General features: G+C 47.3%; 1 protein-coding gene across 1 annotated transcript in view; it reads left to right on the top strand.

Moving 5' to 3' along the window:
- The window catches only part of znf385a (zinc finger protein 385A), a 125,006-nt gene that overhangs the window by 51,772 nt on the left and 46,920 nt on the right, over positions 1 to 26,314 (top strand). Inside the window, 1 exon segment of the mRNA XM_065005514.1 lies at positions 21,584 to 21,732. Within this exon segment, the coding sequence (XP_064861586.1) occupies positions 21,584 to 21,732 (149 nt within the window).

The raw sequence follows: 26,314 nt of genomic DNA, 5'->3' as shown, positions 1-26,314 counted from the left end.
GAGAGAAGGAAGTGGAGAGGAGAGAGAAGAGAAGGAAGAAAGGAAAGACGAGAGAAGAAGGGGTGGGAATGAGAGAGTAGGGGATAGAGGGGGGGCTGATTTGGGATGCGTGGCACGTGGAGTCAAGATAACCATCTTTTCTACAGCCCTCCTCCTCCGGCACCGGCACCGGCACACTGCTTGCTCAATCACCATTTACTGCAGCGAGAGAGAAGAGAGAGAGCGAGAAAAGAGAGAGAAAGGAGAGAGAAAAGAGAGCGAGGAAGAGGCAAGCCAGCGCAAAAGCGAGGGTGACAGAGGGAGAGCGAAGAGCGAAAGAGCAGGGAGAGAGAGGAGGGGTGTTCAGTGATGCATGGAATGAGGAAGTGAGAGAGTAGAAGAGAATAAAGACAGGGAGAGAAAGAGAGAGAGCGAGAGAGAGGGTAATCACTCTAGATACAAAGGAAGGAAGGCATAGCAGAGGAATGGTGTGAGGTGGTGCAAAGCTGACGCAGAGAATCACATAGGCTACAGAGTCTATGGGTGTGCTGTGTACACCTTCCACGAATCACACACTGCAAAGATGACTAACAGCAACATTCAGAGGGTCTCCTCTGCTGTTGCCTGCTCATGGCTTCTATGATTCACATGACAATAGAATCCCTGCCTCTCTGTCTGAGGGAGATACACTGAAATATTTTGTCCTTGTTTCCCGGACAATGGCGCTTATGGCGGCTGGGCCATCTCATAATAAGGCAGCGCTTCAGCGCTCAACATGAGGTCCTCGCCATACCTAATTGAGTTATATAACACTTTATTATAGGTTCCACCAGCTCCTCTCTCTCTCTCTCTCTCTCTTTCCTCATACCCCATACCAACCCCCACCCCCACACTCCTCCAAACAGTCTCTCTCTCTCGCCCTTCTCTCCTCCCTGGCCGGTTTGCAGTATGGAGCAATTACGGAGATGATATCGGCTGTCAGTCAGCGGCTCAGAGATGAAGCCTGGGCTCTTTTACATGCAAATGCAATGCCACATCCAATCAGACCTTTGTATGGCAGAGGGGAGGGCCACAGCTAGCTCACTCATTAAAGAAGATACAGCATCATAACAATGAGGCTAGTTGGCTAGGGCCACAACACAGCACCCATCACCTCAGACTGAGTTCAGGGCGGATAGAGTTTGCAGACGCACACACCACCGTGTTCTCTCTCTCTGTAGTCTCTCTCTCTCTCTCTCTCTCTCTCTCTCTCTCTGTCTGTAGTCTCCTCTCTCCCTCTCCCTCTCCCTCTCTCTCTCTCTCTCTCTCTCTCTCTCTCTCTCTCTCTGTCTGTAGTCTCTCTCTCTCTCTCTGTCTCTAGTCTCCCTCTCTCTCTCTCTCTCTCCCTCTCTCTCCTCTATCTCCTCTCTCTCTCTCTCTGTAGTCTCCTCTCTCTCTCTCTCTCTCTCTCTCTCTCTCTCTGTCTGTAGTCTCCTCTCTCTCTCTCCCCCTCTCTCTCTCCCTCTCTCTCTCTCTCTCTCTCTGTCTGTAGTCTCCTCTCTCTCTCTCTCTCTCTCTCTCTCTCTCTCTCTCTCTCCCTCTCTCTCTCTCTGTCTGTAGTCTCTCTCTCTCTCTCTCTCTCTCCCTCTCTCCCCTCTCTCTCTCTCTCTCTCTCCCCTCTCTCTCTCTCTCTCTCTCTCTCCTCTCTCTCTCTGTCTGTAGTCTCTCTCTCTCTCTCTCTCTCTCTCTCTCTCTCTCTCTGTCTGTAGTCTCCTCTCTCCCCCTCCCCCTCTCTCTCTCCCTCTCTCTCTCTCTCTCTCTCTCTCTGTCTGTAGTCTCCTCTCTCTCTCTCTCTCTCTCTCTCCCCCTCTCTCTCTCTCTCTCTCTCTCTCTCTCTCTCTTTCTCTCTCTCCCTCTCTCTCTGTGTCTGTAGTCACCTCTCTCTCTCTCTCACTCTCTCTCTCCCTCTCTCTCTCTCTCTCTCTCTCTCTCTCTCTCTCTCTCTCTCGCTCTGTCTGTAGTCTCTCTCTCTCTCTCTCTCTCTCTCTCTCTCTCTCTCTCTCTCTCACTCTTTCTCCCCCTCCCTCCTGTTGGGGTAGTAGGGAAGGGTAAGGGGGAGAGATTGGGTGCAGGACTGAATCATCTGAATCCTCCAACAAACAAAGAGAGGGGAGGATGCCAAGTCAGCTCCCTCTCCCTCCCCTCTCCCTATCTGTCTGTATGCACTTTTTTAATGCACACATTTTCTAATAATATTAATGTTCTGTGTGTGTGTGTGTGTATGTGTGTGTGTGTGTGTGTGTGTGTGTGTGTGTGTGTGTGTGTGTGTGTGTGTGTGTGCACTGCACATCCCGGTGACTATGCTCGTGTGCTTGTAGTCAAGAGGTTAAATAATGAGGATGGAACCATGGGAAAGCATCGTGGTTGAACAAATATGTTTTGTCAGTATAGAGATTTAGGGACAGGATGTTCAAAAATCCAGATCATAGACAACCAGGTTGTTGATTGTGAATGAACATTCTCTGAAGGCAGGGTTGAGAGTTGCTCTCAAATGGCACCATATTCCCTACATACTGCACTACATTTGACCAGAGTCCCATTGTCCCTGGTAAACGTAGTGCACTGTGTAGGTAATAGGGTTTAATTTGTAACACAGCCCATGACCAAGCAGAACCCCTGAATAATGCATCAGTTCGCTGCTAGCATGAGAGAGAGAGAGAGAGAGGGGAGAGAGAGACAGAGAGAGAGACAGAGAGAGAGACAGAGAGAGAGAGAGAGAGAGAGAGAGAGAGAGAGAGAGAGAGACAGAGAGACAGAGAGAGAGAGAGAGAGAGAGAGAGACAGAGAGAGAGAGAGAGAGAGAGAGAGAGAGAGAGAGAGAGAGAGAGAGGAGAGAGAGAGACAGAGAGAGAGAGAGAGACAGAGAGACAGAGAGAGAGAGAGAGAGAGAGAGAGAGAGAGACAGAGAGAGAGACAGAGAGACAGAGAGAGAGAGAGAGACAGAGAGACAGAGAGAGAGAGAGAGAGAGAGAGGGAGAGAGAGAGAGAGAGAGAGAGAGAGAGAGAGATGTTGAGCGTGCTCCTAGTTTACTCCAGTCTCTGAAACAAGGGGAGAGCATGCCTACTTGTTTCTTTACTGTGTTTATGTGTGCATCCCAGTAAGGCATCCAATGGAGTGCACTAGACAGGGAAGAAGGTACCATGTGGGATGCGGACTATTCTGAAAGGGAGAGAGTTAGAGAAGAACGCTCTTGTATGTCTTTGACAAATGAGTGTGTCTGTGGTTCAGATGAGTTTTCATGTAGGAGATAATGAGAGACACCAGGAGAGTTCATGCTTGGCTGGGAAAGTTTTCCCTGTGTTTGTCTTTGTTCGTTTCGATTGGCTAGGAGGTGACTACTGTATACTGTGTGTGTGCGTGCGAGCGTGTGTCTGTGCGGGCGCGTGCCATGCATGTTTGTGCGAATCTCACCATGTGTACTCCCAGCTACCCAGACTCCTTTGCATGGTTGTGATGGACAGTGTTTTAAACAACAGGGTCATCTGTGAACACAGCAATGACAAGTGACAGTAAAGTGGCCCTGGGCCAGAGATTGGGCGGGGGGTGGGGAGTTAATATAATGTTCCTAGAACAGTGTCCTGTAGGACTGTGACTTCCTGTTTTTGTTTGGCAACCTACTTAATATTCATATACTGTGTACTGTTCATACATTGCTGTGCAACACAGGAGCTATATGGTGATGGCTGCCAGGAGCACGCCGTCCCCATCCCTACCGCTCTACTAGCACGCCGTCCCCATCCCTACCGTTCTACTAGCACGCCGTCCCCATCCCTACCGTTCTACTCGCACGCCGTCCCCATCCCTACCGTTCTACTAGCACGCCGTCCCCATCCCTACCGTTCTACTAGCACGCCGTCCCCATCCCTACCGTTCTACTAGCACGCCGTCCCCATCCCTACCGTTCTACTAGCACGCCGTCCCCATCCCTACCGTTCTACTAGCACGCCGTCCCCATCCCTACCGTTCTACTAGCGCGCCGTCCCCATCCCTACCGTTCTACTAGCGCGCCGTCCCCATCCCTACCGTTCTACTAGCACGCCGTCCCCATCCCTACCGTTCTACTGGCACGCCGTCCCCATCCCTACCGTTCTACTAGCACGCCGTCCCCATCCCTACCGTTCTACTAGCACGCCGTCCCCATCCCTACCGTTCTACTAGTCCGCATGGAACCTCCCTTGTACTCTTATGGACTGGGGTTCTCTTGTAACCAGAGCTTCTGGTGCTGGGGAATGGAGCCATTATTGCTGTCATGTTATTCCCTGGACCGTTAGTGTTGTGCAGTTGTTATTCAAACAATGGTTGCCCCTCGCCCCTCCTCCTCTCTGCTGTGGTAATCTGTGAGGGAATCTGGTGTTGCTGTTTCTCTCGGTCCATTCTCCTCACTGTGTATTTGGGTTAATCCAGCTGTCTGTGGTGAGGGATAGAATTCCATACCTGAGGGCAGAGAGCTGTGAGATGGTAGCATGGGAAGAAAAGGATGCCTATTGTTTTTGGGTGGGCGGCGTGTGTGTATGTGTGTGTGTACGTGTGTGTGCGCGCCCACGTGCATGTTTGTGTGTGAGGCTGTGAGAAGATGCATGGAAATAAAATGACTATTGTTGTACCTGGGTGTGTGTCTACCACGTTGAATAAGGGAGGGAGGGAGGGAGATGTGAAGAGGGGGGGGGGACTGTAGGGATCGGGTGGGAACAGGCTAAAGAACAGAAGACAGCAGAGGAGAGGAGAGGACAGGTGGAAGAAAGGAACAGGGGGAGGAGGTTGTTACAGTGTTTTGCTCAAAGTAGGAATGTCACGTCTCCATTGTCTCTCTCTCTCTCTCTCTCCCTGCCTCCCTCCCTGCCTCCCTCCCTCTCCTATTATAAGCCGGTTGGCTGACAGACCCAGTAGTCCAGTGTTCTGGATTCTAAATGTTGTCTCCTTCCTTCCATGTCTATTCCTCTGTAGAGGATGTAGTACGGAGCTTGTAGGTCTGTCTGTCTGTCTGTCTGTCTGTCTGTCTGTCTGTCTGTCTGTCTGTCTGTCTGTCTGTCTGTCTGTCTGTCTGTCTGTCTGTCTGTCTGTCTGTCTCCTTGTCCGTACTGCTCCATGCTGTGTGTGTTCCACTTTCCAGCATCACTAGTCTAATCTACTGGCTCTGCGGTGGACACCTTCTCACAGCCACAACTCAACCGTCTGCTTGCCCTTCTAGAACCATCTATGTATCTCTGAGTCAGACCTCAGACAGGCAGTACAGACAGGCCCCACAGCCAGTAACATTCACAGAGTAACATTCAGACTGATCTCCGGTGGTACGAGAGTGGGATCGTCTTACATGCAAAGCTGGCCTTCAGCCAAATAGGGATCATTTATTAGGAAAACTGTGAAGAAAGATAGAAACCTGAGGAAGGAGAGAAAGAAGGCCGAGGAAGGATAGAATGAGGGAGGAAGGATAGAGCTGAATCTAATACCTGCGTGTGTTTTTGGCATGGTGAAATGAGTGTGTGTGTGTGTGTGTGTGTGTGTCTGCCAGCTTGTCCCTTCCGATTAGAGGTGGCTGCCATTTTTCTGTCATTATTGACCTCAAAACAGCACAAACACTCTTCGTCACCACACACATCCTCTGTCTAAACACAGACACACACACACACACACACACACACACACACACACACACACACACACACACACACACACACACACACACACACACACACACACACACACACACACACTCATTAACTCATTCACCCACTTACTCGATCACTGTAGGCTACAGTATTTATAACCTTTGATGCGCTGTATGCACTTATAGTATGAACATGAGTACTCAACACCGACACCGGGATGTGTGACTACTGATGCCACCTGAAACAGATTTAGCTCTGAATGGTTTCCTGAATGAGGTGGATGCTACAAGTCGTAACCCAAGCCTTCTGTCCTCATCCAGCACCATCATAACGGATCTGAAACAAGCAGTACACCATTTACTAGTCACATTAATAATACTGCTTCCCTGGCAGAGCCACCTTCATGGATATAACACACAGATGGGGAAAGTCAGTGGTGTTATGCTCCACAAGGCCCAGCAACTGTATCAAAATAATCTCTGGTGTTACCATCAGCCCCGGTGAGAGTCTACCTGAGCCTTTGGAGTGTGTGCGTATGTGTGTGTGCGCGTGCCCACGTCCCCGTCTGACCGTGTGTGTGTGTGTACGTGGCAGCTAAGAGCAGATTTATCTAAGGATTAGCGTGTGCGTCTGCTTCTCTGCCTGGAACACGTGCACATGCAGGCCTGGGGCCAGGCGGGCAGAGTGAGGCGGGTGAGGGAGGATGGGTAGGGTTAGGTAGGGGTGAGGGGTTACTGTGGCTCGCGGAACCTCCACGCTACTTTTTAACATTTGACCTCTTCATCCCTTCATTCATCTTCTCTGTACGTCTCCTCCTCCTTGGACCCTTCTTTAGACGATCCAGACGTCCAGCTCTCCCTCTGTACTTCAACTGTATCTGACAGGGGAACCATTGTCCCCCCTCTCTCTATCTGTACTCCTCCTTATATGTTACATAAGACCCAGTCAACCCTGTCTGTACTCCTCCTTATATGTTACATAAGACCCAGTCAACCCTGTCTGTACTCCTCCTTATATGTTACATAAGACCCAGTCAACCCCCTGTTCAGAAGACCCTCCTCTGTCTTATATGTTACATAAGACCCAGTCAACCTGTCTGTACTCCTCCTTATATGTTACAGAAGACCCAGTCAACCCTGTCTGTACTCCTCCTTATATGTTACAGAAGACCCAGTCAACCTGTCTGTACTCCTCCTTATATGTTACATAAGACCCAGTCAACCCTGTCTGTACTCCTCCTTATATGTTACAGAAGACCCAGTCAACCCTGTCTGTACTCCTCCTTATATGTTACATAAGACCCAGTCAACCCTGTCTGTACTCCTCCTTATATGTTACAGAAGACATAGTCAACCCTGTCTGTACTCCTCCTTATATGTTACAGAAGACCCAGTCAACCCTGTCTGTACTCCTCCTTATATGTTACAGAAGACCCAGTCAACCCTGTCTGTACTCCTCCTTATATGTTACATAAGACCCAGTCAACCCTGTCTGTACTCTTATATGTTACTCCCAGTCAATATGTTACATAAGACCCATCAAGTCAACCCTTATATGTTCATAAGACCCAGTCAACCCTGTCTGTACTCCTCCTTATATGTTACATAAGACCCAGTCAACCCTGTCTGTACTCCTCCTTATATGTTACATAAGACCCAGTCAACCCTGTCTGTACTCCTCCTTATATGTTACAGAAGACCTCCTCCTTATATGTTACAGAAGACCCAGTCAACCCTGTCTGTACTCCTCCTTATATGTTACATAAGACCCAGTCAACCCTGTCTGTACTCCTCCTTATATGTTACAGAAGACCCAGTCAACCCTGTCTGTACTCCTCCTTATATGTTACATAAGACCCAGTCAACCCTGTCTGTACTCCTCCTTATATGTTACATAAGACCCAGTCAACCCTGTCTGTACTCCTCCTTATATGTTACATAAGACCCAGTCAACCCTGTCTGTACTCCTCCTTATATGTTACAGAAGACCCAGTCAACCCTGTCTGTACTCCTCCTTATATGTTACAGGAGACCCAGTCAACCCTGTCTGTACTCCTCCTTATATGTTACAGAGTCAACCCTGTCTGTACTCCTCCTTATATGTTACATAAGACCCAGTCAACCCTGTCTGTACTCCTCCTTATATGTTACAGAAGACCCAGTCAACCCTGTCTGTACTCCTCCTTATATGTTACAGAAGACCCAGTCAACTCTGTCTGTACTCCTCCTTATATGTTACATAAGACCCAGTCAACCCTGTCTGTACTCCTCCTTATATGTTACAGAAGACCCAGTCAACCCTGTCTGTACTCCTCCTTATATGTTACAGAAGACCCAGTCAACCCTGTCTGTACTCCTCCTTATATGTTACATAAGACCCAGTCAACCTGTCTGTACTCCTCCTTATATGTTACAGAAGACCCAGTCAACCCTGTCTGTACTCCTCCTTATATGTTACATAAGACCCAGTCAACCCTGTCTGTACTCCTCCTTATATGTTACATAAGACCCAGTCAACCCTGTCTGTACTCCTCCTTATATGTTACATAAGACCCAGTCAACCCTGTCTGTACTCCTCCTTATATGTTACATAAGACCCAGTCAACCCTGTCTGTACTCCTCCTTATATGTTACATAAGACCCAGTCAACCCTGTCTGTACTCCTCCTTATATGTTACATAAGACCCAGTCAACCCTGTCTGTACTCCTCCTTATATGTTACATAAGACCCAGTCAACCCTGTCTGTACTCCTCCTTATATGTTACAGAAGACCCAGTCAACCCTGTCTGTACTCCTCCTTATATGTTACAGAAGACCCAGTCAACCCTGTCTGTACTCCTTAGATGAGAACAGAAGAACCAGTTCACCTTTGCCCTCCCTCCCTCCCTCCCTCCCTCCCTCCCTCCCTCCCTCCCTCCCTCCCTCCCTCCCTCCCTCCCTCCCTCCCTCCATTCCATTAGTGCTGACTATCTTTCACAGAGGTACAGCTGGTAATTAAGTCTCATAGCCTTGATTCACCTGCTTATCAGATCAAGGTTTAGTACTGTAGGTCCTTTTTGGAGGATTTTAGGCATAGCCCTGCCGAGCTTATTATACCACCATACACACACACACACACACACACACACACACACACACACACACACACACACACACACACACACACACACACACACACACACACACTACCCTCATTTTGCCGCTCTTAAGGTCTCCCGGTTGAAAATAGTCTCTGTGTAGGGTGTGTGTCCATATTGGTGTAACAGTGAGTATGTTATGGTCATTTGGAAGGGTACATCTCCTGCTGAGGGACCAGAGCTGATGTTGGGGTTGGGGCCTTCTTCCATGATCCAGTTACACCCAGGGAGAGATCAAGTATCTCTGGGTGAGAGGGGTGACAGTACAGGGGCATGTGTACTCACTCACTGTCTGTAGTCCTCTGAGCAGAAATGAGCACTCAATGTGCTTTAATCAATTTAATACAACTTAATGAAGTAAGAAAAGCCTTTCCTGATGAACAAATTACAGCAATATACAGTGCCCATATTAGGACAGCGTCAGAATCAAGAGTTTGTGTCGGTGTAGACTTGGGTTCGGATGTCACTTTCACACTGCTCACGTGACGTAGAGTTGAATGCTAATCCACACAGACATATTTATTTCCATAGGGCAGCGAGGAACGTTTTAACGCCGACCCCAGTTCAACCAAATGCTTTGCAAGTCTGTACTAAAAATGATTGAAATTGTTGTGCTAGTAAATTCTTAGGTTACGGACACCATATCATTCCAGGTGAAGTGTTCTCACACACACACACACGCACGCACGCAGGCACGCACACAAATCCAGCATTAAGCCCTTCAGTTGGCCTGTCATGCATCTCTATGGTTTGGTGCACTTGCCCCAGTGTGTGTGTTCATGGTTCGCTGTGTGCGCATTGCGATTAGAGTTGGACTGATACCCAGCTCGGAGGTAGCGGGTGGGCAGCCGGTATGCAGCCTCGAGTGGCTGAGCAATCCAGAGCTCTATCACAGATTCAGATGATCAGCTGTGCAACACACAGCTATGTCTAAGAGGCAGCTGTTGGCGCTCCTTCCTGCATAATCATTCATAGCATGACTGCTGCCCGGCGATTTCAGGCACCACATCAAAGAGAGTCTAATCCCTCTATTTTATACACCTTTCAAAACAGAAGACAGGATGTGTAGATTACAGTTATCATACCCTGATGATTTAAAAAAAAGGAAAAGAAAGTTCTAGAACCTATGTTACGTAATTGAATAAATGTGCGCATGTGTACGAAAAACTATCTCTTGAAGTGCAAGGCTATGTCCCAAATGACACCTATTCCCTATATAGTGCACTACTTTTGACCAGAGCCCTATTGGCACCACATCGGGAAAAGGGGTCCATTTGGGAGGCACTACATGCTTCTGAAGGTGACGGGGGGACATCCTAGTGGTCAGTTGTGGCCACTGCAGGGTTGTGTCCTGTCTATTGGGTTTGAATCTTGGTTGACCCTCGGTGGATTGAGTTCACTCACTAACTCCCATTCATTCTACTGAGCCAACACGAGCAAAGGCGAGTTATAGACTTCCGTGCTGACCTGGCCACGCATTCACCATAGTTGCTGGCAAGGACCATGTGAAAAGAAACGGTACGATTTAGCAAGCTAGCGTGAAAGGGGTATAAAGGATTAGTGTGTACAACAGCGATTCCTCCGAAAAAGCCCATCTTCGTTGCTTTAACACTGAAATAAAAACCGTCCCTGTTCCTTTTAGCATCTGGGTGCTTTGCTGTTAAGTCATTAGTCATAATAACCCTACGAGCAAAAGACGGAAAAAGACGTCAAAGGACTTATTTTTGGTTGAGAGGAAAACATTGAAACGACGTCTTTGTGCTCACTGGGTGGTTGACTTAGCATCAAGGTGCTTTGGTTTTGCGTTGCTGTATAACTTAGTCGTATGGGCCCGAGGCAGCCGTCTAGAGAGAGCATGACTAACACACTGTACTTAGAGTCATCCGTGGATGTAGACAAAGCTGGTGAGGTGAGAGATTCAGGTAAATTATGAGCCACTGGGCAGACTCTTCTTAATGCTAATGAGGTGTGCACGTTGAAGCGTTTAGTTGAGCTTGTAGCCTCTGCGGCTGGTTGTCTGGAAATAACAGTGTAGTCGTCATTACAGGGGACCAAAGATGGCGCCGGAGGGGATGGCTGCAGTTTTATGGCCTCTTAAACCAACAGTGCTATTTTTTAATATTTTTGTTATTGCAATATTTGTGTTGTTGTATTCGCCGCGCGTGACAAATAAAAGTTGACAACGGGGTAGCGCAAAAATGTGGCAATTAAGCCCTTTTTCGTACTTACCCAGAGTCAGAGGAACTCATGGATACTATTTTTATGTCTCTGTGTGCAGTGTGAAGGACGTTCCTGGAGCCATTGCTATTAGTGTTAGCGCAATGTCTGAAAGTCTATAGGGACCGCTAGCATGTTTAATGTCGCACTACCCCTTTAATGGTCAGGGGACTAAAGGTGAGAAGCTCTGTCAGGACAAAATGTAGACTCAGGGAGGAATGTTGCCCTTTCACAAGACTGCAACTTGCACATGACCCAATCTCTTTAAGGTGAGCATTAAGCTGGAGGCTTAGTGTACATATTTGTACTTGAGTGTCTCTGAACTCACTGAATTGTATGTGTGTATGCTAGGGGATGGGCATTGGAAAGAACGTCTGCGTTCGAGCGCTATCGTGGAAATCATTTCGAAATAGGTTAGTACTGGAGCATGTTGGTGCGAAACGGTAGCCTGAGTACCAGTCCCTTTAAATAACATTCCACTTCTTGCCACTCCTTTTATTTGCCAAAGAGACAGTTCTTTAGGGAATGTCTACATTCAATATGCAGCTGGATTTACAGTGCCTTGCAAAAGTATTCACCCCCCATGGCATTTTTCCTATTTTTGCTGCATTACAACCTGTAATTTAAATAGATTTTTATTTGGATTTCATGTAATGGACATACACAAGATAGTCAAAATTGGTGAAGTGAAATAAAAAGAATACATGTTTAAATTTTTTTTTTTAAATGTCAAACGTAAAAGTGGTGTGTGCAAATGTATTCACCCCCTTTACTATGAAGCCCCTAAATGAGATCTGTTGCAACCAATTACCTTCAGAAGTCCCATAATTAGGTCAATAAAGTCCACCTGTGTGCAATCTAAGTGTCACATGATCTGTCACAATATCTCAGTAGATATACACCTGTTTTGAAAGGCCCCAGAGTCTGCAACACCAGTAAGCAAGGGGGACCACCAAGCAAGCGGCACCATCAAGACCAAGGAACTTTCCAAACAGGTCAGGGACAAAGTTGTGGAGAAGTACAGATCAGGGTTGGGTTATAAAAAAATAGCATAAACTTTGAACATCCCACAGAGCACCATTAAATCCATTATTAAAGAATGGAAAGAATATGGCACCACAGCAAACCTGCCAAGAGAGGGCCGTCCACCGAAACTCACGGACCAGGCAAGGGGGACATTAATCAGAGAGGCAACAAAGAGACCAAAGATAACCCGGAAGGAGCTGCAAAGCTCAGAGTTGGGCTTTACGGAAGAGTGTCCAGAAAAAAGCCATTGCTTAAAGAAAAAAGTAAGCAAACACGTTTGGTGTTCACCAAAAGGCATGTGGGAGACTTCCCAAGCATATGGAAGAAGGTACTCTGGTTAGATGAGACTAAAATTGAGCTTTTTGGCCATCAAAGAAGACGCTATGTCTGGCGCAAACTCAACACCTCTCATCACCCGAGAACACCATCCCCACAGTGAAGCATGGTGGTGGCAGCATCATGCTGTGGGGATGTTTTTCCTCTGCAGGGACTGGGACACTGGTCAGAATTGGAGGAATGATGGATGGCGCTAAATACAAGAGATTTGAGACTGGGACGGAGTTTCACCTTCCAGCAGGACAATGACCCTAAGCATACTGCTAAAGCAACACTCGAGTGGTTTAAGGGGAAACATTTAAATGTCTTGGAATGGCCTAATCAAAGCCCAGACCTCAATCCAATTGAGAATCTTTGATATGACTTAAAGACTGCTGTACACCAACGGAACCCATCCAACTTGAAGGAGCTGGAGCAGTTTTGCTTTGAAGAATGGGCAAGAATCCCAGTGGCTAGATGTGTCAAGCTTATAGAGACATACCCCAAGAGACTTGCAGCTGTAATAGCTGCAAAAGGTAGCTCTACAAAGTATTGACTTCTGTGCAGAGGGGGGGGGGGGTGAAGTTGAAAAATATATATATATATTTGTTTTTTGTTGTTGAATTTTACCCCTTTTTCTCCCCAATTTCGTGGTATCCAATTGTTTAGTAGAGTTTCGGGAGAGACGAAGGTTGAAAGTCATGCATCCTCCGATACACAACCCAACCAAGCCGCACTGCTTCTTAACACAGCGTGCATCCAACCCGGAAGCCAGCCGCACCAATGTGTTGGAGGAAACACTGTGCACCTGGCAACCTTTGTTAGCGCGCACTGCGCCCGGCCCGCCACAGGAGTCGCTGGTGCCCGATGAGACAAGGATATCCCTACCGGCCAAGCCCTCCCTAACCCGGACGACGCTAGGTCAATTGTGCGTCGCCCCACGGACCTCCCGGTCGCGGCCGGTTACGACAGAGCCTGGGCGCGAACCCAGTGTCTCTGGTGGCATAGCTGGCGCTGCAGTACAGCGCCCTTATAAAAATATTTTGCATCTTCAAAGTGGTAGGCATGTTGTGTAAATCAAATGATACAAATCCCCCCCAAAGTATATTTTAATAGGAAAAATGCCAAGTGGGCTGAATACTTTCGCAAGCCACTGTACCAGTTGCTGATTGGTAGCTGAAAACAACATTCATATTTTCCATGGCAACGTTATGGAACATGGGCTATCGTGCAAATTTGGCACAGTGTGGACGTTTAAGAGCAACAACAAGCATTACATTACAACCTGCTGCGGTCATTCCCTGGTGAGAAGGCAGTGTCAATGCAAAATCTTGTCATTCAAAGTGGCTAGGCAGGACTCTGTAATGAGAGAGAGAAATAATGACACAGAAAATGCTCATTTCAGTTGTGTTATGTATCCCTCCTCTCTTATTAAGTTGTTCTTATAATTGTCATTCTATATTGCGGCAAATTTGCAAATGTTTTCATTTTGAGTAATTGTATTAGATTATTACAAACGAATACAAACCTTGAATCGAGTACTCAAGTACTCCCGCCCCTGCTTGGTGTGCGCCTGTACCTGTGTGATATTGTATATTTTGCCCCCTGTGATAGTTATGCTGACTGTTGTGTTCAGGTGAAGGGGGTGACTGTGCCCCGTGCCCTCCCTGCATCCCTCCCTGCCCCTCTGCCCTGCCTCTCTGCACCTCTGCCGTCCCTGTCAAGCCTCCAGACGAAAGGAGAATACCAAGTGGCTCTAGGCCAGAGTCGATCTCTGCATCCTAAATGGCATCCTTTTCCCTATTTAGTGCACTACTTTTAACCCAGACCCATAGGGCTCTGGTCAAAAGTAGAGCACTCTATATGGGATAGGGTGTCATTTGCATTTGGGACGCATCCTTTGTACGTACTGGACCAGGCCCTGTCCCTGTGGTTATCAGACACTAAGCCAGCCTCCATTGGCTAAATGAATTGGCAATTTCTGACTGCAGCTTTGGTCACAGCTGTGTACAGAGTCTGGTCTCTGCGGGATAGGCTAGAGGGATGGAGAGAGAGAGAGAGAGAGAGAGAGAGAGCAGCTACATCGTCATATTTGTATTTTATTTGAGATTTATTTATAGGGGACAAAACACATTAATCAACATCAATATTACAATAATGTGTCATCCATGTAAATGTGCCGGGGTTAGCCTAAAATATCATTTGCACCAGTGGTCCCATGGCAACTAAGGACAATTACACAGCCACAATACACATACTCACTAAAACAATACAAAATACCAACACATTACATCCAATAACATATCACTCTTAACGACGACGACAACACTATCGTCAACTGTCGTCTTACATATGAGGAACCACAGACAACTCACGTGTACAGATGTAGATAAGATTTTAGCCATGTTTTCAATTCAACGTTAAATGTACACCAATCAGTGCAGCTTCTCAAGTCCATGGGCGTTCCAGTATATCGTAGCTCTAGCAGAGAAGGCCCGATTGGCCGATTTTACTGTGTCGGAAAGGGACAACGCAATCAACCTCTAGTTTACTGCCCTTGTTATCCTGGAGTTGCTATCCTTGAGCATGGTATGCCGGCATGGGGTGGAGGGGCAAGACCGTGCAGGGTCTTAAAGACAAGGCTTGCATCTACACACTGCTGAAAGCTACCCAGACGCAATAAATGACGTTTGTACATGATGTGACAATGGTGGTAAACGCTTTGGTTCGCCGGAAGTGATTCAATTGGTTTCAGAAGAGTAGCTCCGGCTTCTGACCAGCAGGTTATTGAGAGTCATCACGTGCTCCGAGTGACACTCTAGCTCGGGTAGAAAGTAGGAATGAACTTCAGATACCGTATTTACCTCTAAAACAGACTGCTTGAACCCCAGTCACTCACTGGAATAAGGTACTGTAGCTGATTCAGTCTCGTGGACTTACTGTGCGAGTCGAGAGGACTTGGCCACGTCAGCCGTATGTCCCGTGAAAGCCCTGCCCTGTGTTGTAGGTATACATGATAGAGGAGAGAGGTACTGTAGCTGATTCAGTCTCGTGGACTTACTGTGCGCGTCGAGAGGACTTGGCCACGTCAGCCGTATGTCCCGTGAAAGCCCTGCCCTGTGTTGTAGGTATACATGATAGAGGAGAGAGGTACTGTAGCAGTCAGTAGGATAATCTATAGGGCAGGAATATACTGGAATATACCTAATACATCTAGGACAGAGCATCATCGCAACCACAAAACACACACACACACACACACACACACCATCATCATAACCGCGCACTTAAAAACACCATTAGAAGACTTAGCTTCACTCAGTACTGTGGTTGTCAGCATTTTCACAGATAATATTTCTTCAAGCATACTTAAAGCTATCTGGCTCATCTGAAGGGCAGGTAACCCTTCCTTTCGGTCTATTGGACAACCTCTGCCAACGGCCCCAGTATAATCTGTGCCGGTACGGGCAGTTCAGTGCCAACCACTTCCCCTTCCTCCTCCTTCTCTCTCTCCCTCCCTTCACTGCACTGAATGGCCATAAGCAGTGTTCCTGTTCCTATAGCGTGTGACGGCTGTGTGGAGACAGAGGTACGTTTCAGGACATTGACAATATGTTGGATCATTTCAAGGCTAAAAAAGACATTCTTATCCCTAGGTCCGACAAGTCACGTGACTTCATACCGGCTTTAAGCACATAAGGAAAAGACCAAGGCCGATTCAGTTCCCACTCCTTGACTGTTTATTGATTCCCACATGTGGTGAAGTAACTTAAGTCATTATGAGCTTTTCCTGGGATAAACGAAATAAGCTACTTTCTTCACTTCTATAGCGATGAGTCTCCACAGGGAGTGGTGGAAATCCTCCTTCACGCACACTCGCATGCGTACGTACACAGACACACAACACACACACACATACGTAAAACTTTATTTTTGCAGACCACTTCAAATCAAATTTCTTTGTTACATTTCCCTCGTTAGATATCAACCTGTGTCTCAGCTAAGCCTCATGCTCCAATCTGTGGTCATTTTCCTCCAGCAGACTAAACCGAAACACACACACTCACATACATGTACCATAACCGTAGGCAACAGTATGCGTTCTGCCACAGCAACCCGTGGCTGAGAAGTAGGATTGTGGGAGATTTACCCGGGAGACGGAGGCCCGGGAGCGCAGTTGGGGTAGATAAGACTTATCGGTCACAAACAGACTTACTGGCAGATCATTTTAAATGTTTGAATCTGTTTCTCTTCCCTCGTTGCCCTTCTCCCTATTTTCAATCAGCCCCCTCACCCCTCTCCCCCTCCGCCCTGTCAATAATACACCACCACCAACGACACCACCTCTTCCTCTAAACTTCTCTTCATCTTCCCTCCCAAATCCACCTGCAGAACCACTCTCCTGGTAATGCCAGTCTTTCTTCTTTAGGCTCTCTCTGTCACACTCATATTGCTGTGTGTGTCGGTGTGTGTTTGTGTGTTGCGACCTATGTGTTGCAGCCTGTTTAAGACTGCTAATGTGTGTGTGTGTGTGTGTGTGTGTGTGTGTGTGTGTGTGTGTGTGTGTGTCCCACCCCAGGCCATGTAGTGTAGTGTTACTAGCTAGCTGTAACACTACACTACATTGGCTGCGTGGCAACGTTGTGGCCTGTTTAAGAGGACTGATTAAAGCCTCAGAGCGTGGCATGGATTCCTGAAGAGTTGCTGGATTTAACGACATCCAAATGCTCCAGCCTTCTCATCTCTTCCCCCTACACCCCCCCCCCCCGTCACTCACTCACTCACACACACGCACACACACGCACACAGATCAGGTTCCAAGGGCCACTGACGGGATCAGTGAGTATGTATTTGCCCACCTCATAAGACTTCTTTGGCTGTGTGTGTTTGATGGCTCTGGGTGACTTGGGTGCTGCTCAGTTGTTTACCTTTGAGTAGAATTAAGTTCATTGTATGTGATGAGGTGCTTGTTCTGGCTGTTAAGATATATTGGGCTGTTGTTCTTTGTTCTTCTAAAGGGACATTGTTGAAGATGGGGTTATAATCAAGCAACACGTCTCGTCTCATCACGTCTCACCAAAAGGTTGCATCAACAGGTTGCATCATTCTAGGCCTTCCTATGATTGTGTGTGTGACTAAACAAAATGGAATTCAAATAATTGAACCGACGTTGGTCAATTTGTTCTTAAAAAAAACGACATTTCGATTAATCGCTCAGCATTAGGGGACACACAACTTATAGCCATTCAAAATCCTATTTTCTCTAACCCTAGCCTTAACCCCAAAACCTAACCTTAACCTTAACCATAACCCTAACCCTAAACCTAACTCCTAACCTTAACCCTAAAACTAACATGAACTCCTAACCCTAAACCTAACTCCTAACCTTAACCCTAAAACTAACATGAACTCCTAGCCCTAAACCTAACTCCTAACCTTAACCCTAAAACTAACATGAACTCCTAGCCCTAAACCTAACTCCTAACCTTAACCCTAAAACTAACATGAACTCCTAGCCCTAAACCTAATTCTAATCATAACACTAATTCAACCTTAACCTTAAACCCCCTAGAAATATCATTAGACCTTGTGGGGAATAACAAAATGTTAGTTTGTTTACTATTCTTGTAGGGAATAGTAAACACGTCCACCCACGCACACACACACACCACACACACACACACACACACACACACCACGACAGTGTGATTTACAATGTGTGCTAGCCCCCAAAGGAAGCTTTAATTTAATGGGGTAATTATACACTGGGGGCAGGAAGCAGACACACTGATTTACACACACTGGCTGGGGTCTCTCTTTCCCTCTCTCTTTGCTCTAAGGGCAACTTCCCTGCTCCCTCTGTCCCTCTGGAACACTTTACTTCCTGTTCCCAATGCATTTAGGCAAATATATATATTTGATTTATTTTCCTTTTTTATGATCTTCCCCTAACCGTGGCAACTTTCTTTCTTGTGACAGGTGTGCCTGCATTTGCTGCAGCATAGCCTATGCAAACATAATGTAAAGGCTGAATGCGCGTCTCATTTACCCATCTCCATCTGGCTTTCGGGGGTCACCTTGTTTTTTTTATTGCAAATATGATTTTGTTTACATTGTAGCTGCAGAGTTTTAAAACAGCCTGTCACTTGAATATCGTTGCTTTAAATCAGAGAGTTGCTGGGCAATATTTTTTTGTTTTTCTTATACCGATACACTATTCTGAGACGGGTGCAAGCTCTTTTTTTGTTAAACACAGCATTTACCTTACGGGTAGTTTGAAAGAAGAGCGAACGCGGAAGGCTTCAGCAGTTATTTATTCAGATCCATAACCATTCAATCTCCGTAAAGAGCAGTGAAAGCCTGCATCTAATTAGAATGAGGAAGATAAGGACAACAAAACGTATTTCATTTAACTGTTGAAAGCGGGGAAGAAGTGAAGAAACTATAAGAGAGAGAAAGAGGAGGTAGGCTAATAACATATTTATTATTATTCATAAATATTATGAACGGTGCATATTCGTCAGCCTACTAATTATACAAATAAGTGCCTATTATATTTCAAAATTAAATCAGCCTATACTTGTAACTTTGTAGGCTGCATGTGCTGCACCAGAATTTCATGTTCTCTCTCTGCTTTATCATGGTTTGAACGATGTGCGTAATTCCGGCCCATATCATACAGTATAATTGTCACGTTCTGACCTTAGTTTCTTTGTTTTGTCTTTTGTTTTAGTATGGTCAGGGCGTGAGTTGGGTGGGTTGTCAAATCCAGACATAGGCCTATATTGTCCTTTATAATCCTTTGGAATGACAGTTCCGTTTTTTGGCGGGAAATTATGATTTACCCAGGAGAAAATGGATTTATTCTCTGGATGAATCATATGTAAAATAGCGGGAAAATATTCTAACCCTAACACACACTCATTGGTGCAGGCCATGCATCAGTATGGCAAGCTAGTCATGCTCTGTAGTTGTGCTCACTGAGAGACTCGGTGAAGGGAATGATTATGGAAGCACCAGCAGTTGGCCTACCACCAGCAAGAGACTGGTTGTCTTTTTAACACCAGTACTCATGGAGAGAATTCTGTGTCTGAATGCAAGTGCTTGAGTGATTTGAAGTTTGTCTGTGTGTTCTTATAGCTGTGTTTTCGGGGTGCATGTGTGTTTGTGTGTTAGAGGAAAACCATGCATGTCTAATGGGACTTAATGATGCAGGCCTCAGCAGCTCAGTTCAGCTCAGCTCAGCTCAGCTCAGCCCTGGGGCTCACAGATGCACTGAGCGTTGGGGTGGACAGGGAGTAGAGAGCAGAGGCAAGCAGCAGCTGGGCTTTGGCTGAGATAGCACATTCACAAAGTCTCTCAATGTCCCTTTCAAATGAGCCCCAACTCACTTTCACTTTAACACTCTCTCTCTCCTCTCTCCTCTTTCTCTCTCTCTCCCCGCTCTCTCTCTCTCTCTCTCTCTCTCTCTCTCTCTCTCACTCTCTCCCCTCTCTCCTCTCTCCTCTCTCCTCTCTCTCTCTGTGTCTCTCTCTCTCTCTCTCTCTCTCTCTCTCTCTCTCTCTCCTCTCTCTCTCTCTCTCCCCTCTCGCTCTCTCTCTCTCTCTCGCTCTCTCTCCTCTCTCCTCTCTGTCTCTCTCTCTCTGTCTCTCTCCCCTCTCTCTCTCTCACCATGTTCTTTAACTGGGAGACAGCTGCTGCTGAGAAGCCTGGGCTTAACATCCCATCACATCACATTCCCCTCAACAGACAGAGGCCACTTTGGGCTGCTCTTTCAATGCAGCTGAAATGATTAGAAATACGAACGCAACAAACTTTTTGAGAAGTGCGGGGTGAAAGCCCTCCAGGAAATTAAGAAAGTATTTAGGTGGGTAGGAGGAAGAGAAAAATAGTATCAGGCAGCTACAGAGAGAAGAGAGAGAGAGAGCGAGAGAGAGAGAGAGCGAGAGAGAGAGACAGAAAGAGAATGAAAGAGAGAGATAGCAAGAGTGAAAGAGAGAGAGATAGCGAGATAGAAAGAGAGAGAGATAGCTAGATAGAAAGAGAGAGAGATAGCTAGACAAACACGGAGAGAGATGGAGCAAAAAAAAGGAAGAGACGGCTGGGAGAGCTTTAAGTCTTGGGGGAATTTGAAAGCCACAGAAATCCAGTTGCGGATATTAAGAAGCTTATTTTTTGCAAGCTGACTTTCTGAGGTTTGCTGCTCGGTGCGGAGCCCCCTCAGTGTCATCCTTGACAGAGGTTACAGAAGAGGAAGGGGATAAGGAGGGGAGAGAGAGAGAGAGAGAGAGAGAGAGAGAGAGAGAGAGAGAGAGAGAGAGAGAGAGAGAGAGAGAGGGGCAGAGAGAGAGAGAGAGAGTGGGGGGGCAGAGAGAGAGAGAGAGAGAGAGAGACAGAGAGAGAGAGAGAGAGAGAGAGAGAGAGAGAGAGAGAGAGAGAGAGAGGAGAGAGGGGGGCAGAGAGAGAGAGGAGAGAGGGTGGGCAGAGAGAGAGAGAGAGAGAGAGAGAGAGAGAGGGGGGCAGAGAGAGAGAGAGGAGAGGGGGGGGCAGAGAGAGAGAGAGAGAGGAGAGAGAGGGGTGGGGCAGAGAGAGAGAGAGAGAGAGAGGGGCAGAGAGAGAGAGAGAGAGAGGGGAGAGAGAGAGAGAGAGAGAGAGGAGAGAGGGGGAGGCAGAGGGAGAGAGAGGGAGGAGAGAGGGGCAGAGAGAGAGAGAGAGAGAGAGAGAGAGAGGAGAGAGGGGCAGAGAGAGAGAGAGAGAGAGGAGAGAGGGGGAGGCAGAGAGAGAGGGGGAGGCAGAGAGAGATAGGGACGATGACGTAGACAGAAGACATGTTTCATAACCACTGCCCGACACAGGCAGCCTGTTAAAGAGGACTTGTGTCCTCACAAGCTATGTCGGTTCTGGTTTTATCTCCACCTTTTCCACTAGAAAGGTGTTAGAGGAAAATAATGTCTAAAAATCATTCTACGAAAGTGAGTAAATTATCATTTGTAGCCCACTATTATTGTTGCTGGAGTTGATGCAGGTCCTCACCATGTTTCGCAGAGAGTACAAGAAGAACCTACACTCTTAGAAAAAGGGGTTTCAGAAATGGTACTTTGGCTGTCCCCAAAAGGGTTCTACGCCAAATCAAAAATAGTTCTCCAAGGGTTTCTCCTATGGGGACAGCCGAAGAACCTAAGAGTGCACTGTCTGTACTCGTCAGTGTATGTCAAGTATTTTGACTGTGTCCCTCCCTCGATCTTCTCTCTCTCATTCTGCAGGAGGTATAAACCGTGCGGGGGCGATGCCTGCGTTCCTGCGGACCCCCACTATGATCCAGCCACACCTGGATATGAAGCCCTTCCTGCAGTTCCCCATGGACACAGCTCCACCACAACACAGCATGGGCCTGTTTCACAACTTCAACACCGTGAGTAGTATATACAAAACCGTGAGTACATGCACACACACACACCCTGACACACACACACACACACACACACACACACACACACACACACACACACACACACACACACACACACACACACACACACACACACACACACACACACACACACACCCTGACACACACACACACACACACACACACACACACTGACTCCAGGTCAGGAAACATCTCTGTTAACTACCTTTCAAATGAATTGGATTGAAGAGTAGCTTCAAGGTCGTTTTTTACAATGCTGTATATTTCAGAACACACTTCACAGTGCTCTACTTACACTTCAAAACACACAATGTATCAAACCTGTCTGAGATGGTTGTTTAATGTGTGTTCTCCAATGTGCCCTGTGGATGTCCTCTCATTTCTATAGGGACTCTCTGTGTCCTCAGGCCCATTTGGGTTCAATTACTACTTGAAATCTTTCGGAGACTTTGAGCGCTTGCCTGGAATTCAACATGGGTGGGGCTTGCAGTCTTGTCCTTTGAGCCAGACAAGCTCAATGAAATGCAGCTGATGTATTATAAAGATGTCAAATACTATTTGAACCCAGGTCTGCCCTAGGCTATGAGTTATGGCCGATCATTTTGATTAGGAGGATATTTAGCATATCACCACACTCAGCATATTGTTGAAAAGAGCTGTGCATTGCGTTCTCAAGATGGCCCATTTGGAAATGCATTATTAAAAGCACAGTGTGGTTCTGTTGGTCAGCAGAATAGAATGAACAGAACAGACTAGGATTGTTCTACTGGACTGGACTAGGAACATCATTCAAAGAGCATCTCGTATGAGTGCTAATCTAGGATCATGTTTGGCCTTTTAGATCAGACAGGGGGGGACCTGATCCTGAATCAGCACTCCCACTCTGAGACTGAATATGGTTCCTGGTCCCCCATCTCCATAAAATCGGAATAATGATGATCTGAAAGGCTAAACTGATCCTGAATCAGCACTCCCACTCTGAGACTCTTTGTGAATAGACTATGGGCCCAGGTCTTTATGTTGGGTAATAAGGTCATTCCCACACCGGCTGATTTTTTCTCTATTTGTTTTCCATCTCAATCTGTATCCTTGTCTCTCCAGCTCGGGACATAGCATGGCAACATATCGTACGACGCTTGTTGCCAATTGGAAGTATGGCATGTGACTTGGCCTCAGTGCAGGTCATCCAGACATAGAACAAACAGAGACCTTTAACCTCCATTTTATTTGACTACCCATTGTCTTTAACAGGCCCCTTAGTTTCCACAGAGCCGCACGCTGCAGACACTCACTGTGTTGAAATGAGAACAGGACTGACCGGTCGTAGATTGACCAAGTTACAGACGTCCTCGTGTTCTGTTTCAGATCTCGACAGATCTGACTCTCTCTCCTACTGTAGGTGTTCTGGGTCTTTCCAACAGTATCGCGCTGCTGACCCGAACCATACTGTGCTGTCTTGGATATTTTAGCCTACATCTCAAAGACCTGTTCTGTACCGCTTGGCTCGATGCTGCTCAGGAGTGTGAAAAACCCTTTCTGACTTGCCATTCCAAGTGCTCCGATTTACCACAGCAACGATCTATATTTGGTCCAGTGGGATCTTGTGAATTGTAACAGCCTACAGACGTGTACTGCTGCTGACCAGTAGATGGGGGTGTTGGAGAGGACAACCTGACCTTACTAATGATGTTTTAGGACACCTTCAGAAAGGGATTGCTGCACTGTGTGCACGAGGATTCGCTCAGGCAGGTTATAAACAGGTCTTTTATCTGGAAACGTTGGGAGGGCAGTCTGCGGTCTGGAACGTTGACTACATGTTCTAGAACGGATCGGGACTTACAGTGTGTCTATGGCAGTGCACGTGTTGTCGCTTCTGTCAAGTACATATAGTAGTTGTGCAGGGGACGGCAGTCTTGGGCTGTACATAGATATATAGCCACTACAGACCGACAGTACATGTCGGATCAATGAGAGTGAGACCCATTGCTTTCAAGAGCAGTACTTTTCACTAATGTACTAGTTCTGCCTGCGTGGTTGTCGTCACAGCAGGCGTTTATGGATTTCTGCCTTTTTTGGGGAGAGAGAGAGAGAGAGAGAGAGAGAGAGAGAGAGGAGGTGTAAAACAATTTACAGCTGAGTGATTTATCAGACGCTCTTATCCAGAGCTACTGTACTTACACTAGTGAGGTCGTACATTTTCACACTTTTTTTCTTCTCTCGCACAATCAAAGAGAAGAGATGAATGATGTGTTTGGGATCGTCTCCTGCACTGTCGTTGACCCCCTTCCGAAGAGACACAGCCAGTACTCTGCATTGTAGTCCCTCTTTCAAGTTAACTCATGTAGTTCCAAATAGGTTTTAAATGTTACATTTAAAAGGATGCGAGACAACTAACCCGAGGCTTCTCGCTAACTGTGCAGTAGCTCATAGGTGGTTTACTACCAACGTGCTAGCAGGTACACTGCATGTGTTTTACGGCTCTTTGTACCGGTGACTTAAGCAGGATGTCAATCTAGCTAAAAGCTCATTGGAAAAGTGCTTATTCATAGTCTCTGTTATTAAATCTTCTACCTGACTGCCTTCTCTTGTAGCTCTGTAGCGTCACCGTCTCCCTATAATGTCATTTGTTCTCTACCTGCATGTGTGTCAATCTGGCCCAACATGCCCTGAGACCGTGATCATATATCAGCAGCAGCTGCTACTGGTGGTACGACAGGCTTAAGGGTAGGGCCGAGGCAGACTGAGGTAGGTGCCTCGCGCAGGCGGCAGAGTCAGGGATTTCCAATGAAGCCGCCTAGTCATGCGAGCCATGCGCAGACGTGTCGCTGCGGGCCCCACCCTCTCTCCTTCTCCCTCCTTTCTATCCCTCCCCCCTCCCGCTGTCCCTCCCTGCTTTCTTCCCTCCTTGTCTCCCTTCGAACAACTTTCTCTAATACTGTGGCCTCAGGTCCCCTCTCTCGCTGTGTGTCTAGTCCGTCGGCCGCCTCGTCTCACACGCTAAACATAATCCTGCCCCCCTTTTAGAGACGTTCTGATGAGTATCCCTCCAACGACCCCCTGAAACAGTTCAATAGACTCAGACTATGCTATCCATGTGACGATACTGTGGTGGAGTTGTTCCATTTGGGACTAGGGACGCGTCCCAAACGGCACCCTATCCCCCATATGGTGCAATAACGTAGTGCACCCTGGAGGGAATAGGGTGCCATTTGGGACGAAGCCTAGATTTCTGATGTGTGTAATGAGGTTTTCTCTGAAAGTGGTTCCACATAACATCGCCATGTGTTTTGAACAGTTGGTGGTGAGTAGTGCAGTATGGGGTGAGGGAAGGGGGGGATGAGGGGAGAGGGAATGAAAAGGGAAGGGGTGATGGGGAGGGCAAAAGTTCTACTGGCTGGGGATGACAACCATTGGTAGTTGGCAAGAACAGAGGAGGGGGGAGGGAGGGAGGGAGTGGGGAGGAGGAGGAGGAGGAGGAGGAAGAGAAGAGGGGAGCATGACACACTACACTGACTGCATCTGGACAGATTGTGGGAGTATGCATGTGAGTGTGTGTGTGTGTGTGTGTGAGAGAGAGAGAGAGAGAGGGCGGAGAGAGGGAGAGGGGGAAAGAGGGAGTGGGGAGAGAGAGAGAGAGAGAGAGAGAGAGATGGTGTGTGAGAGAGAGAGTGTGGGAGAGAGAGGGTGTGGGAGAGAAGGAGAGAGAGGGTGTGGGAGTGAAGGAGAGAGAGAGTGTGGGGAGAGAGAGAGAGAGAGAGAGTGGGTGTGTGAGAGAGAGAGAGTGTGGGAGAGAGAGAGTGTGTGGGAGAGAGAGGGTGTGGGAGAGAAGGAGAGAGAGAGTGTGGGAGAGAGAGAGAGTGTGGGAGAGAGAGGGTGTGGGAGAGAGAGAGAGAGAGAGAGAGAGAGAGAGAGAGAGAGTGTGGGAGGAGAAAACGACTACAGCACTGGGAGAGCGAGAAAGGAGCTGGAGAGAGAGAAAGAGGGGAGAAATCTGCGTTGATACGGCAGACACTTGCTAGCTAGGTGACGTATCAGTAGAGAAACAACAGAATCCCAACAGAATCCCTCATGGCCAGAACTACTACAGCTATATAGAGACACGGGAAAGGAGAACAAATAAGGAATTGTGAGAGGAATAGATGGAGTGTACCATTAGCTACGTTCACTGCTGAGGTTCTACCAGTCTAGCATAGTGTAGGAGGTGGCTGAATGAGTAGAGAGACAGAGACACGCACTCCCACTACCTCACTCTTACACACCACGCAGAGACAGGGACACAAACACGCAGAGAGATACACACCGGCGGAAGCATGCAGCTTAAAGATCCAGCTGACTCAGAGCAGGAGACGAGGGTGAGTACAGGACCAGAAACCAGCAGTAGTGTTGAATACAGGGATATATGGGACAGAGGGGAGTGATTTCATGTTGAGGTACTCTTTAAAAACTGGGCAGGACTCGAAAGGAGATACTGTGGCGCACGCACACGTTGGTGTTCAAAGGACGTTTCGTCTGGCTTGGTAGAGTTGTTGCTCCTGTCGCCAGCCAAGTCCCACAGCGTGGAATA

This window comes from Oncorhynchus nerka, linkage group LG20 (genome assembly GCF_034236695.1).
Source record: "Oncorhynchus nerka isolate Pitt River linkage group LG20, Oner_Uvic_2.0, whole genome shotgun sequence".
NCBI classification, from domain to species: Eukaryota; Metazoa; Chordata; class Actinopteri; order Salmoniformes; family Salmonidae; genus Oncorhynchus; species Oncorhynchus nerka.
This window is presented reverse-complemented; position numbering and strand designations above follow the sequence as displayed.